The 15,643-nt window shown below is 40.3% G+C and overlaps 1 protein-coding gene across 2 annotated transcripts in view; it reads left to right on the forward strand.

The window, feature by feature from the left end:
• Positions 1–10,407, forward strand: part of zdhhc23b (zinc finger DHHC-type palmitoyltransferase 23b) — a 53,818-nt gene extending 43,411 nt beyond the window's left edge. For both annotated transcript variants that reach the window (XM_043700626.1, XM_043700625.1), the window contains exon 5: positions 9,388–10,407. In XM_043700626.1, the coding sequence (XP_043556561.1) occupies positions 9,388–9,655 (268 nt within the window). In that variant the 3' untranslated portion in view covers positions 9,656–10,407. The remainder of the gene's footprint in view (positions 1–9,387) is intronic.
• The last annotated feature ends 5,236 nt before the right edge of the window (positions 10,408–15,643 follow it).

Raw genomic sequence — 15,643 nt, forward strand, 5'->3', positions numbered from 1 at the left:
CCTTGTCTCAGCCGCATCCCTCCAGCCTGGCACCGCCTTCCTGACCTGCAGTCTTTTTCTTGTCCTCTCCGCCTCCACCCTACTCCGACCTATCACCCTCGCCTTGACCTCTTTCCACCTATCACATTTCCAACGCCCCTCCTCCAAGTCCCTCCTCCCTACCTTTTATCTTCTCCTGCTGAACACTCTCTGCTCATTCCTGAAGAAGGGCATGTGCCCGAAACGTCGAATCTTCTGTTCCCTAGATGCTGCCTGACCTGCTGTGCTGTTCCAGCAATAAAGTTTCAGCTTTGATCTCCAGCGTCTGCAGACCTCACTTTCTCCTTAGAACAGTTTGAGCCAAGGGACCTAGGGGTGCAGGTGCACAGTTCCTTGGAAGGCAGGTGGACAGGGTGGTGAAGGCAATTGACATGCTTGCCTTCATTGGTCAATGCATTAAGTACAGGAGTTGGGATGTCATGTTGCGGATGTACACAACATTGGCTAGGCCACTTTTAGAATATTGCATTAAATTTTGGTCTCCCTGCTACAGGAAAGATGGTGTTCAATCTGAAAGGGTTGCGAAAAGACTTACAAGGATGTTTCTGGGTGTAGTCGTTGGATACAAGTTGACTTTGTTGACTGCAAGGTCACTGTTTGACCCAGATTAACAACCCTAATCGGGAAAGCCCTGGCTGACTAATATAACCGGGGGATTCAGAAGCTCCTCCGTTCAGGGGACTGTCTCTGAGCTGGCTGGCCACAGCCAGTGTACTGTGCACATGTCAATAAAGGATGACTTGGTGACTGGATACCAGCCTCTGTGCAGTTATTTCACTGGGATTGAAGGGTTTGAGTTATAGGGAGAGGCTGAATAGGCTGGGGTTATATTCCCTGGAGCGTCAGAGGCTGAGGTGTGGAGAATGAGGGGCATGGATACGATGAGTTGTCAAGATCTTTTTCAGAGTCCAGAACTCTGGTTTAAGGTGAGAGAGGAAAGATTTGAAAGGGATTGGAGAGGCAACCTTTTCACAAATAGGATGGTGTGTGTATGGAATGAGCTGCCAGAGGAAGTGGAAGAAGTAGGTATAACATTTTAAAAGGCATTTGGAAGGGTACGTGAATAGGAAGGGTTTAGAGGGATGTGGGCCAAATGCTGACAAATGGAACTAGATCAGTTTAGGATATCTGATTGATATGAACGAGTTGGACCTAAGGGTCTGTTGCCATTCTGTATGTCTCTCTGACTCTGATTTATTCACTTGACTTCATATTCCTAGTTTATGCACATCATTCTTATCTCTGTCGAGATTGCTAAGTGACTGCATATTACTACCCATTTTGTACTGTGGAGGCCCAATTAAGAGTTCAATTTGCACAAGTCTGTAACAGCCTAGAGATTGATTTACAATTGAAACTGATTGGGGGGTTGGTGGGGGGAGAAGCATTTGTGATATCTGCATTTGTGGAGGCAAATGGTCAGCATTTAAACTGCCCAGTGCTAACCAGTGCCTCCTGGGATTAGTCTTAAAATACAAAGAGTTAAATTGTTTTGTTCTCACGTTATCACATGAATAACACATACCTTCTGGGACACTTCATGAGTAAAGCAGCATGCTTATCATTGTTTACCAGAAGAACACAAAATTGCATTACGACTTTTAGTATCTGGTCAATTGTTACTGACACATAGCCCAGACGGTGTGGATTGTTCCAGTTTCTTAAGTGTTGTAAAGAATTTGGAAATGTTTCTTACATCACAACGTTTTTGTTTTAGTATAGATTTTTGAAAGCTTTTTATTTTGATACGAAAGTGTTTGTAACCAGATATACCATGAGATCATCAGCTGCTTACCATTTTACTGTAGGTAGGATGAAAATGTAATTATATATAATCAAGCTTGCTAGCTTAGATAAACTGACAAAAACTGGCACAGCTCTCCTAAAATAAAAGCTCTAAATTTAGGCCTGTGAGAGTTAAAAGGGAAAAAACATTGGAAGTGGAGTGGGATTTGAAATTGCAGAGGTTGTCACAACCTGTCAGGTGTATTCCATCACTTAAGGCATGCTCTTGAATTACTGGGAAATATGCTTTGCAGACTTAGGAGAATTTGGATATTCATAACAGAAGATTCCTAAGGAGCATGGACGCATGACAATGTTTGATTTCTGGTACAGTCCTCATTAATTAAATATCAATTGTGTTTAACTTTTTTTCATTCACGGGATGAGAGCGTCATTAGCTAGACCGGCATTTGTTGCCCGTCCCAGAGGCCCTTGAGAGTCAGCCACGTTGCTGAGGTTCTGGAGTCACGTGTAGGCCAGACTGTGGAAGGATGGCGGTTTCCTTCCCCAAAGGGGCATGAGTGAAGTAGGTGGGTTTGTCGGACAATCGAACCTTACTTGCAGATTTTTAGTAAATTCAAGTTCCACCATCTGGGTGGGATTCAGACCTGGGTTCCCCAGAACATTACCTGGGTCTCTGGATTTACAGTCCAGCGATAATACTGCTCGGCCATCACCTCCCCATAATTACGTGCAAGTGAACGGCATTAAGGTTTTACGGGAGCAGAAATCAAGAGATGCTCACAACCTGGCGTGTAATTGAGTTAGGATGTGCATTTATGTTGTTTTTCTTTCTGTTAATAAGTATTAGATTGAGTTAAGAGTGGCTGTGGTTTTATCCTTCGCTGACTTCAAAGTGACCACTACAACAATATGAAGCAGTCTGTTTTGAGGAGAAGATGCTATCAGTCAATGTTTAGATTCTCATCTCTTGGATTTCTTTTCCTTCTCTGAGCTCTCTGTCACCATCACCACTTCAGAGCAACTCTGGCTGTCCTGCCCCAGAGAACAGCCCTTGTCACCTGTTGTCTGTTTATTGCAGTCCCCATGCTGAACCTTTCCTGTGGCCCAAATGCCTGTGCTCCTCTCAAACATGGAACAGAGAATATCCAAGGTCACTGCTTCATGAGCATTGCACAGGTCAGGCAATGGAGAGGTATATTGACCTCAAGTGGGAGCACTGGGATACCGCCTCACTCAAATATTTGTTCTTCGTTCTCAGGAGTCATTCACTCTTTGGGTTAAAGGGAAGCACTATTTAGCTCGCAAATAGAGTTAAAACCAACTGTAATCAGTGGGATATTTACTTCCTACTTTTAATAGCAAATCCTGGGAACCTTGACACAAAGCATCATGAAATAATTGATTAGATGATCTGTTTGAGGTTTTAGTTGAGGAATAAGTCTTGCCCTGCACACCTAGAGAGCATTCTTTTAGTAGATCAACCAGATTTTAAGCAGGAGTTTGGTTTAATATCTCATCTGAAAGTCAGGGCGCCTGATGTCCCCTCAGTACCATACCGGAGTGCCATTATGGATTATGTGCTCAGGCCTCTGGATTGGGATTTGAGCCCATGGCCCTCTGACTTGAGGACAAGAGTGTTATCACTGAGCCGAGTCTAATGTCCAGCGTGAAAGAACTAGTCGAAATGTCAGTACACATTACATGTTAATACTCCCATACTAAAGACAATGTGCATAAAGTGCCTGACAGGTCTGAGTATGAGCGGTGATGGAGTTAGGCTGCTGAAAACTTCCATCCTCTTCCTAGAAGCACAAAGATGTCAATTAAAAGTCTTCGCCGGATTTGGGATTTATTGTAGTTGACATTTTGAAGCTTGTTGAAGCACATTTGGGTAGGAAGTCTAACCCATTTATTTTTTTGAAAAAGCAAATCAATTCTTATATAAATTTTCTAAGCTCTTCAAAAGCAACTTTGCAAGATGCATCCAGTTTTTACTCTTGACGATATTTACAAAACTAATGATATTAGAAATAAAACTTATTTTTGGGCAAGTTTGATTTTTAATATGCTTCAATAGTTGAGCTTTGAAGCAGCCATGACACCAGTCCTCAGGAAGGTGATAGTAACTGACCTTGGCTGGTGGTTTGCTTAAAACAACTGACCTTCCAGAGAAACTGCTTTTTCCTTTTGCTACTCACAGCATTTTAATGTTATGTGGCACTCAGAATGTCTTCTTTTTTTGTCGTTTGAGGATTAGAATTGTATTAGACCATTTTGCCTATTTCAAGCATCACTTTCAGCAATGAAACATAATGCACGCACCTTGTCTGTCATTTTACTGCAATACACCTCCATGCCCCATTGACAAGTATTAAACACATTCATCAGTCCACTGATATTATTTTCTAATTCTGTCCTGATTTTATTGGCAAATTTTGGAGATGCCCTTACAATTATCATTCACCTTCATGGTGTGCATGATTGAACATTGCGTATTCAGCATTAGATTTACAGATATAATCTTTTCAAGGTCAATGAAATTGGCCACTGTGCGGTCAGGCCAGCATGTTCCCTGACATCATTTGGTCTTGCCCCTGAAACGAACAATTCTGGGCAGGAATCCAAGTCACCCACAGGTTCTAAGAGACCAGTCCCCTGATTCTGAGACAAATATTGTGGTCTGAGGATAGAGTTGAAATGCAGAGTCCAGTGCAGCTCTCAGTTGGTAATGAGAAACTGCACCATTTCTCTACTATCCAATTAGTATCACTCCTGTGCCCCTTTGCACCAATGCCTTGCCCAGACACGTCATTGATTAAATGCCTGATGAGCTATGCCAGTCAGATCAGTGATGTCCACTTTCTTAAGAGTTTGGAAATGATCCCTTTTGGAGAACTTGTACAAAACCCCTTTCTCAAAATCTGCACATCACTGCAACGGTGGGATAAAATGGGGTTAAAGAGTGTAGTGCTGAAAAAGCACAGCCGGTCTCGCAGCATCCGAGGAGCAGGAGAGTCTACGTTTCAAGCATTTGGGGCAGCACGGTGGCTCAGTGGTTAGCACTGCTGCCTCTCAGCGCCTCGGACCCAGGATTTATTCCTGCCTCTGGGGTGACTGTGTGGAGTTTGCACATTCTCCCAGTGTCTGTGTGGGTTTCCTCTGGATGCTCCAGTTTCCTCCCACAGTCCAAAGATGTGCAGGTCAGGTGAATTGGCCAGGCTAAATTGCCTATAGTGTTTGGTACATTAGTCAGGGGTAAATGTAGGGGAATGGGTCTAGGTGGGTTAGTCTTTGGAGGGTTGGTGTTGACTTGTTGGGCCAAAGGGCGTGCTTCCACACTGTAGGGAATCTAATCTAATCTCATAAACTTTTCATCAGGAATGTGGGGTGGCTGGAGGGGGCTGAGAGATAAATGGGAGGAGGGTGGGGCTGGGGGTGTGAAGAGCTTCAGGGCAGAGGAGATGACCTGGGGAGGGGGGTGGGTGCAGTGTGAGAGACTCACTGAGATCTTTGTGGAGGGAGGAGGAGAACTTTCAAGTAGGCACCCTTGGAAGAGACTCTGCAGTAAGATTGTAATCAACTAGGAGAAAGTGAGGACTGCAGGTGCTGGAGATCAGAGTTGAAAGTGTGATGCTGGAAAAGTATAGCCAGTCAGGCAGCATCCCAGGAGCATGAGAATCAATGTTTCAATGTAAGCCCTTCATCAGGAATTGGGGGAGGTGATGTGGCCCAAGAGGGCTAAGAGATAAATGGGAGGGATGGGAGCTGGTGGGGGGGGAGGTAGCAGGGAATGCGATAGGTAGATGAAGGCGAGGGGTGATGGTGATAGGTCGGAGAGGAGGGTGGAATGGATAGGTGGAAAGGGAGATGGACAGTTCAAGAGTTGGAAGGTCTCTTGCCCTACATTCAGATACACAGCAATTAGTGGGCGGCACGGTGGCACAGTGGTTAGCACTGCTGTCTCACAGCACCAGAGACCCGGGTTCAATTCCCGCCTCAGGCGACTGTGTGGAGTTTGCACATTCTCCCCGTGTCTGCGTGGGTTTCCTCCGGGTGCTCCGGTTTCCTCCCACAGTCCAAAGATGTGCAGGCCAGGTGAATTGGCCATGCTAAATTGCCCGTAGTGTTAGGTATAGGGGTAAATAAAGGGGTATGGCTGGGTTGCGCTTCGGCGGGTCGGTGTGGACTTGTTGGGCTGTAGGGCCTGTTTCCACACTGTAATCTAATCTAATCTAATACATTAATTCAACAATGATTTTAATAAGTCGAAAAAGGTCCATGTATGCATATGTATCCAATCATTCAAATTCTATGGCCGTCTGTCTTTGAAATTTAAAGTAAGTATATAGAGTAGAATTTGTGGGCAGCACATTTCTCCCTTCAACTGAATTGTGCCATTCTTCCAACCTTCTAGCTGACTCCATAGTTATCTAGAAAAGCGCAGCAGGTCAGGCAGTAAAGGAGCAGGAGAATTGACGTTTCAGGCGTGAGCCCTTCTTCAGGAAGCCTTTTGAAGAAGGGCTCATGCCCGAAACGTCGATTCTCTTGCTCCTTGGATGCTGCCTGACCTGCTGCGCTTTTCCAGTAACACTGATCTCCAGTATCTGTAGTCCTCACTTTCTCCATAGTTATCTATTCAAATGTAGGCAGAGAATCACCTGCAAAGGATGAAGGGGTCGCCATGTTAATTAGTGATGATGCTAACACAATAGGAAGGGTTGCCTATGTTCAGGAAACTAGGATGGAGAAGCGGTTTATGTAAAGATGAAAATTAACAAAGGCAAAAATTCACTGGTGGTTGTGTAGAGTGTAAGTTAATAAATAGTGGGAGCTTCTCCTAGTGGTAATTAGGAGAAATTTTATGACAAATAGTTTGGAGAAACCAGATGGACAAAATTAGCGTTGTTGAGTTCACAGCATGTTTTGGGGATAGTTTCTTAGAACAACAAGATTTTGAACCAACTGGAGAGTAGGCTGTCCGAGTCCAGGTATTGCACAATATAAAAATGAATTAATTAAGGTGTCTTCACTCTTGAGAATAAAAGTCACATCTTGTAAATAGCTGTAAATTAGGAAATGGAAAGGACCTTCGAACTAAGGAAGCAGTACTGAGCCACAGTTCTTACTAGTCCTTGGGTCCAGTCATACTTCATCCTCGGATTCTCATAGCAATGGGTAGTGAGATGGCTAATGCTCAATAAAAGCAAAGCACTCTGCAGGTCTGCTATGAAACCAGAAAGTACTGGAGAAACTTGGCAAGTCTGACAGCATCTGTGGAGCGAGAAACAGAACAAATGTTTCTAGTATGACTTCTTCCGAACCTGTTCTGAACCATTGAGTACAGGAGCACATTTGAATAGCCTACTGCTCATTTCTACTTCTGTGTTGCTGTTCTGGTGCTGTCCCCTTGCACAATATGTAAACGTGCTTACCTCCGTAGCTTTGCTGATAGCAAGTCTCGTTCACCCATTATCCCTATGCTTGAGTTGCATTATGACCTGGTCGGTTTTAACATTCTCATCCGTGTGTTCAAATCCCATTATAAACTCGTTCTTCCTAACAATCCTTCAGAATCTAGGTCCAATTCTGGTCTTTTGAGCAACCCTGGTTTTAGTCAGTCCGGCAATGGCACACATGCCTTTTATCTGTCAAGGAATTCTTTTCTATACCTCTACTTTTTTTTTAAGATGTGTCTTTAAATCCACCTCTCTTGTGTTCTAAGCTTTTGGTCATCTGTCCAGATTATCTTCACCTGTGACTGTGTCATACTTTTATTAGTAATGCTGAAGTGAAGTGCCTTGGCATATTGAAGGTGCTATATAAATGTAAGTTGTTGTTGCCTATCTACCTGCTCTGTCCTTTTCCTGTAACCTGTTCACTCACTTTTGCCCTTCTCTTGTCTTTCTCGTGACCTGTAATCCAAGTTGTTGACTTCACAATCAAACCTGATGAAATGTAAGTGAAAATAGATATTCAGCAATATAATACTGGTGCTTAAAGGTTATTGTTCAGTATGAAGGCTGACGATCTCTGATGTCAGATGAAAAGTGCACCGCATGGCTATGGAGGGAGCGTTTAAGTGCCACTCAAATTTGTAGTATGCTCCAAAATTTAAGGAAAGTGCTTGGCCATTTGTAAAATCCTGGTGTAAGTCAGAGGATATTCCAACAATTAGGTCTTTTTTCTGTTGCTGAAGTTACTGAGAATTCACAGGTAATAAAATCACAAATCAGACCTTCATCTATGAAAATAAATTCTATAATTCTGAATACCAACTGAAAATCATCTGTTTGCCATCTCTGATGGTCAGGTTCTTGTTTCAGTGTCACAGGATGCAGTGAATATTTGGAAGTAATGTTCATCTTGGTCTGTACAAGTTTAAAACAAGCTTGAGAAACAGCTTTCTGTTGTGATCATTGAAGGACTTAGCAAAGTCGGCGTTTAAGAAGTCTGACTCCAACTCTCATTCTGCACTGCTGAATATTTAATAACATATAGATTTCTTTTTCAAGCGTACTATTTGTAATTTGAAGTATTGAGCATTGTCAGGCTTTCATTAAATTTGGAAAGAAAATGCTTTAATCTTATTGATTTGGCTACAGGGAACGACCAGTTACATTAGTTGTTTAGTAGTAATGAATGTCTTGCGATGAAGGAATGCATAAAGAATAATTATTACAAAATTGATATTCTCCTTAATCTCACTGTTTTCTCCATTTGCAACACCATCTCTAACTGAGAAAATTCTACCTCCTCCATTGCATAATAACTGAATGGTGGCAAGATGAGATTAGCCAGGGGATATTGTTGGTAGGCTCACTTGGAACGTATTTGCCGCTGTTCAGTACTTTCAGCATGTCTTCAATTAGAATCTCACTGCATAGAGAATTGTACATTGCATCCCTGGCAGAATTCCAAGGCATTTTGCAAGAGTGCCATCATACAAAATTTAACTCCAAGCTGTACAAGGAACTGTAAAGAATATAACAAATGTCTGGTCAAAGAGCTTGGTTTTAAGGAGCCTCTGAAAGGAGGAAAGAGAGAGAATGGCTAAATGTTTAAGATGGAGGATAATGCTTGTTAAACTGATCTACATAACAGCTAATAGTATCTAATATTTCCAGTTGAAATTATATCTATCTGTCTACCCAAAAACACTAATTTCCCTGAACAACTCGATAAGTTTGCCTTGAACTTGAGTACAACAGACCTGTCAAATTGGTCATTTCATTGTCTTAAAATAATTCATTGAACTTTCAGATAACCAGATGCTTTATAAATTGGAGTAGGGTTCATTGTTTAAACGGCTTTCAGTTTTTATGCTTAATTATGAAATGCATGTCTACACAACAAATATTTAATAAATTGTAAATTATGTTCAAACTAGAATAAATATTGAATTTACAATGGCATTTGCATGTCTGTCTTTTTTATAATATCTAAATTTGAGTTATTTTGAAACTACTTAGAACAATACTTTTTGATAGAACAACATTGTTATAATCAGCTTTGCTGCTTTGACTGTATTGACCTGAGGTAATTACAGAGTGAACGCCACATATCTGAAATGTTGTAAATTCTGCTTTCCTTATTTCACAGTACGGCATTGTCATTCACCTGTGTCTGGTACTGCACGATAGTCACTGCAGGGATGAGCTACCTCTTCCTCATCCAGCTCATCAATATCAGCTACAACATCACGGAAAGAGAAATACGCTTTGCTTTGAGAGACAAAACTGGACAAAAGTACCTCTGTGGACTAATCATAAAAACAGATGAGTACAATCGAGGGCTCATTAATAACTGGAAAGAATTCCTCAAACTTCAACCTAATCCTGCGAAGATAGCCATTGAAGATTTGGTGTAACGCTTCTGGTTTGATTTTATTCAAGGGCTTATCTTTGTATTTGACTTGCGTCTGCGATCACAATGTGTCAAACTAATTATCTTCAACCCAAAACTAGTACTGGTTTTTAGAATAGTTAAATATCAAATGAATAGACAATCAATCTCAAGCTAGAAAACATGTAAATTTTCTATGATGCCTTTTAATGAGGATTAGTTTTCATGAGTGTGATATATTTTGTCTTGAAATTGTCATTTTACAAACATAAGATCACAGTATTAGGCAATTTGACATGCATTTTATTGGTTATGTAGCTAGCTAAGTTCTCTGAAGTATTTAAATGATGGGAAAGTCTGGCAGGAATGTTTTCAGGTAGCAAAACGCCAGTAGCCAGGCGAATGAAAATGGTACATGAGATAGAGAGAAACAATGAGCAGTGAATGCAAGGGATATATAAAGAATCGAGATGAAAAGTAAGGCTGATTACATGAATAAAGATCTTGATAAAAATTAACCGGCATGTATTGGGTGGATGGATTGTAGCGATTGGTGGGTAGAGAACTGAAATGTCCTTAACAGGTATGTGAAACACAATGTTCAAATAGTGGGTACGTTATTATTTTAAGAAAGTTAGTCTCAGGAGAGAAAACCAAATAAAATTGGAGGTGAAGTTATAATTCAGGAGTTAAACACTTAGATTCATAGTTAAAAATCACACAACGCCAGTTTATAGTCCAACAGGTTTATTTGGAAGCACTAGCTTTCGGAGCGCTGCTCCTTCATCGGGTGGTTGTGGAATGTAAGATCAAGACACAGAATTTATAGCAAAAGTTTACAGTGTGGCGTAACTGAAATTATATATTGAAAAAGACCTGGATTGTTTGTTAAATCTCTGATCTTTTTAGAATGGGCATGTTGGTTTCAGTTCTTTCGTTTGTAAATCTCCGAACTTTCTTAAAGTTACATTCTCAAGTGAACTTTAACAACAGTGACATGTCGGCCCAGATAATGCATTGAAGGTGTGAGGCTGTCTGTGTTCCAATGTTCAGACTGATTCTAATCTAAGAGAGAGATTTGCAAAATCTTACATGCAGTTTTTGAGCAAAATAAAATGTAATTCTGCAAGTACAAGTTCACCCCACAAACCTTTGTGTGTATGTGTGGGGGGCAATGCGTGTCTTTGAGAGAAAGTGTGTGTGTGTGTGTGTAAAGGGATATAGGTCTGTGAGAGGATGAGTGTGAGAGTGTGGAAGCATATGTGTTAGAGAGGGTGTGTGGGGCGCAGTGGGGTCACCTGTAGTCTGGCATGAACTCAAGGTCCCGGTTGACCCAAAGTCTCTCACTCTCCGACACTCTCTCTCTCTCTCTCTCCCCCTCTCCCCCTCTCCCCCTCTCCCCGACACATCCACAGACACTGACTGCCACCCCCCCCCCCTCCCACTGCATGCGCGCGCGCACACACACAAGTTAGTGGGGTAAACTGTTCTGCAAGTACAAGTTTAACTGGGGGGTGTGCCCGCGCATGCAGTGGGGGGGGGGGGGGGGGTGGCAGTCTGTGGATGTGTGTATGCGTATGAGTCAGAGTTAAAGGTGTGCGTGTCAGAGACGGGGGGGAGGGGAGAGGGGGAGAGAGAGAGAGAGATCGTCTCTCTGTAGGAGTGTCGTTGTGTGTCTGTCGGAGAGTGAGAGAGACTTTGGGTCAACCGGGACCTTGAGTTCATGCCAGACTACAGGTGACCCCACTGCGCCACACACACCCTCTCTAACACATATGCTTCCACACTCTCACACTCACCCTCTCACAGACCTATATCCCTTTACACACACACACACACACTTTCTCTCACAGACACGCATTGCCCCCCACGCATACACACACAGGTTTGTGGGGTGAACTTGTACTTGCAGAATTACATTTTATTTTGCTCAAAAACTGCATGAATCCATGTAAGATTCTGTAAATCCCTTTTTTAGATTAGAATCAGTGTGAATATTGGAACACCGTCTCATGCAAGGCACCTCACACCTCCATACATTATCTGGGCCGACATGGCACCTATTATTAAAGTTCACTTGAGAATGTAACTTTAGGAAAGTTCTGAGACTTACATATGAAAGAAATGAAACTAACATGCCCTTCCTAAAAGACGAGAGACTTAACAAACAATCCAAGACTACTTCAATAGTTATATCACACTGTAAACTTTTGCTATAAATTCTGTGTCCTGATCTTATACTCCACCACCACCTAATGAAGGAGCATTACTCCAAAAACTAGTGCTTCCAAATGAACCTGTTGGACTGTACCTAGTATTGTGTGATTTTTAACTTTGTCCACCCCAGTCCAACACCGGCACCTCCAAATCACAGTTAGATTCATGGTAGTGTAATAAGTAAAATATTTTGAATTAAATTGTGAATTTGTTTGAGCTTCTGTTTTTCAGAATTAAAGTCAAAATCTTGTTTTCCTCTGGCAAAAAAAAATGGTTTTATAACATGAACTTTGCTTGCAGCAAATCGAAACAAAGTTGTCAAATCAAAAGCGTTGTTAACTGTTAGTTTACTATAAACACATACACACACAAAGATATCCAATGGAAAAGCTTCATGATCCCAACAGCTTGAGAGAATCAGCACTGATGCTACCTCAGTTGTACATTTATCTGACCGTCTCCGTTTTGAGGCAATCTGGGATGCCTACTATATATGGCCTGCTTCACTGCATAAGCATATTTCCATCAAGTTATCTGCATGAATACTGACCGATTGGGTGTCAGTCTCTGTGCAATAACTGGATTGATTTGAGATTATTCATGTGATAACTATAGAAGTTGCGCTTTTAGCTGACAATATGAATATACTGAAGTTTTCATTTCTTGAAGTTGTGTTGTTGGAATTGGAACCATGCATATATACAAAGGCAAATAACAACAAATGCTGGAAATTTCAAATCAAAACAGGATATTCTGGGAATGCTCACCAGGTGAGGCAGCATCTGTGGAGAGCGAAACAAAGTTCACTTTTCAGGTAAATGATGTTCTGTTGAAAGATCATTGATCTGAACCGCTAGCTCCTGTTGCACTTTCTACCTAAGTCGCACGAACTGAGCATTACCAGCATTCTCTTTGATTTGAATTATTGTACTATCAATTAGATTAACAATTTTGAGTTTACAGTTGAATAGAAGTGATTGCTATGAAGAAATTGGTATCAATCTTGACATCAGATGTAAATATATTTTTAATATTGTTCGGTACATATAATATTTCAGAAAACCTGAAATAAAAAATTCTCAGTTTAAAGTTTTCAGCATCTCTGAATGCATATGTGAGTATACGTACTGTACAATGTCTTATTATAAATTATTGCTAGGCCTGCAAAAGGCTGGTAACTTTTAGAAAACATTATAAATAGATTTAAGAAGTCATGCTTTAGTACAAGTTACTATTTAAAGCAGTGCAAAAATGTGCCTGTTGTGGGGTTTTATGGTAGTTTCAAATTTCCATTGCAAAGTGAGATTGCATGTGAGATTAACACTTGTGATCACTGACTGTAGTGAAATATTGGGTTCATTTCATATTTTGTAAACAAAAGCAATTTTCCATTCTTGTCGGTCATTAATTTTAAACTTTCAATCTAAAGCAAGAGTCCAAATTATTCCAGATTTTTCAAAAGTTCCAAATTTAATTTGTTAGAGCTGTTTCAAACTCTTTAAATGACATTAGCCTTCATTATCATTTCATTACAATGAGATAATAAGTGGTCATTTGGCCCATTAAGTCTTTGCTGCTTCTTTCGAGCAATCTGACCAGACACATTATCCCTGCTCTATCCTCAGAGCTTTGGAAGGCTATTTATCTCAAGTGCCCATCCAACTTTGTTTTGAAAACATTGGGTAGTCTCTGCTTCTACACCTCTTGTAGACAGTGAGTTGCAGCTTATTAATGCCACTGCTTGTTTTGCTCTCCTTGGCCATACAGTTTCCTGAGAGTGTACCCCTTGGAACTGAAATCTGAGCATCTAGGTTGCAAGCAGTTTTGCAAGCGAAGGCTAACAGCACAAACAGGTCAAGGCAAAACAAAAGGCGTCGAAGTGTAAGATTTGTGAAATGTGAAATTCCATCCTCTGAAGGTCCATACTATTTTAAAGTATTTTGTTTATCCCTGAAATGAGAATTTATTCTAATGATAGGAAACAAGCAGTGTAAGTTTGCTTTGAGACGTTGCTCTATAACAATATTTTTGCAGATTTTTAAATTAAGCAGATATCAAGTCAGGATATCTGACTTCAAAGGTGTTATTGGATCATTGAGCTGCACTGACTCAGATGGTACAATTTGTCATATATTGTTCATTATTTAGATTTTCTGTATGTAACATTTTGTCTTTTTGATTATTGTTTGGAGGCCTCTTCAGAAAGATAATTCGGAGCTTGTTTTGTGCTATCGTAATAATTCTTATGTTTTTTGAGGGTATTCAGCTTCACATATTGTAATTTGAGAATTCAGTGTTGGTTAAAATATTTAAAATTGTTGGATACAATTTATCTTGTTTCCATTTATCTGTATATGCTTAGTTATATTAAAGACTGTGTATTTTAATTAAAGTTTCTCTGAAACAAGATCTTAGTAAAACAACAAGGAGATGCAATGCCTTAATTAATCTTGGCAGGTAGAATCAAGCAGGTAGTGTTCCTGTTGGCATGCCATATGCATCAATACATCATTTCCACGTGTGAAATCGAGTTTATGACTCGGTATTAATGCTATCCATTGATGCAATGCTCAACAATTTTTGTATGGAAACCTGGTCATTCTTATTGTTTTTTTTCCTGAGATGTATTGTGAGTTACCATTTAGTTAAACGTTAAATACATTTCCCATAATGTGACATTCCTGTATGATCCTTTAATGCAATCTTGTGTTTTTTTGAGAAATATTGTTGTAACTGATTGTCAGTCATTTATTCCCAGTAAGTAAAGCACAATAATCAAGAATATTTTTGGTTCATAACCAAAATATCCATTTTTCGAACATAAAACCCAAAACAAGATCTTACCTTCTCATTTCCAGAAGTTATTTAACCTGAAAAATATAGCATCAGATGGTGTAATCTCACTTTCTATAGTCGTGATTCATGGCCAAATGAAATTTGACATTCTTAGTAGTGTCCAGGGATGTGCAGGTCTGGCAGCTTAGCCATGGCTTTTAAAAAAAAACGAACATGGGGTTATGGGAATGGGGTGGAGGAGGTGGTGTTTGGGATGCTCTTCGGAAGGTCAGTGCAGACTTAATGGGCCAAATGGCCTCATTCTACACTGCAGGGATTCTGTTTCTATCTGTTTAACAATACATAGTGTTCCTTTAGTTACAGTTGGATTGTTTATTCCAGCGAGAGGGGTAAAATGGGTTGAAATTTAAGGCCTGTGGAAAAAGAGCAAATTTTAAACATAATTGAATATTTGTTGCTCAGAAATATTGCTTAAAATATTTATTCTCAAACTTCAAAATTTCATAGCATGTGGGATATTTGTTTGATTTTCCGTATGAACTATATTAGATAAATCCCTCATTGTAGACAATTCCGATCTAAATATATAAAATGTGTTTAAAACTGATCAGTGTATATTGATAGGTGCAAGTCATTGTACAATTTATTGTATAACTGAGATTTTTAGAAAATTGTAGAACTTTTAATAGAATTCCAAAAAGGGCTAAATAAGCAGATTTTTCTGTTGTGCATTTGTGTGTTGATTCTGTTAAGATGTTTGAATGCACTTGTAGTTTCAGATATACAGAGACATATCTACTGTGCAGCATTACAGTTGTAGACCTGAAAAATTGACATTGAATATGAAGAAAAAGGAAAAGCTCATGTGAACAATTGCTACAAAAACAAAATATTGCAGATGCTGGAAAGACTCCGCAAATGTGGCAGCATTGTGAAGAGAAAACAGTTAATGATCCTACTTGTTACCACCTTAATGCCCATCCCCCACCTTGCTCCCACA

The sequence above is a fragment of the Chiloscyllium plagiosum genome, chromosome 12 (genome assembly GCF_004010195.1).
Source record: "Chiloscyllium plagiosum isolate BGI_BamShark_2017 chromosome 12, ASM401019v2, whole genome shotgun sequence".
Taxonomy (NCBI): domain Eukaryota; kingdom Metazoa; phylum Chordata; class Chondrichthyes; order Orectolobiformes; family Hemiscylliidae; genus Chiloscyllium; species Chiloscyllium plagiosum.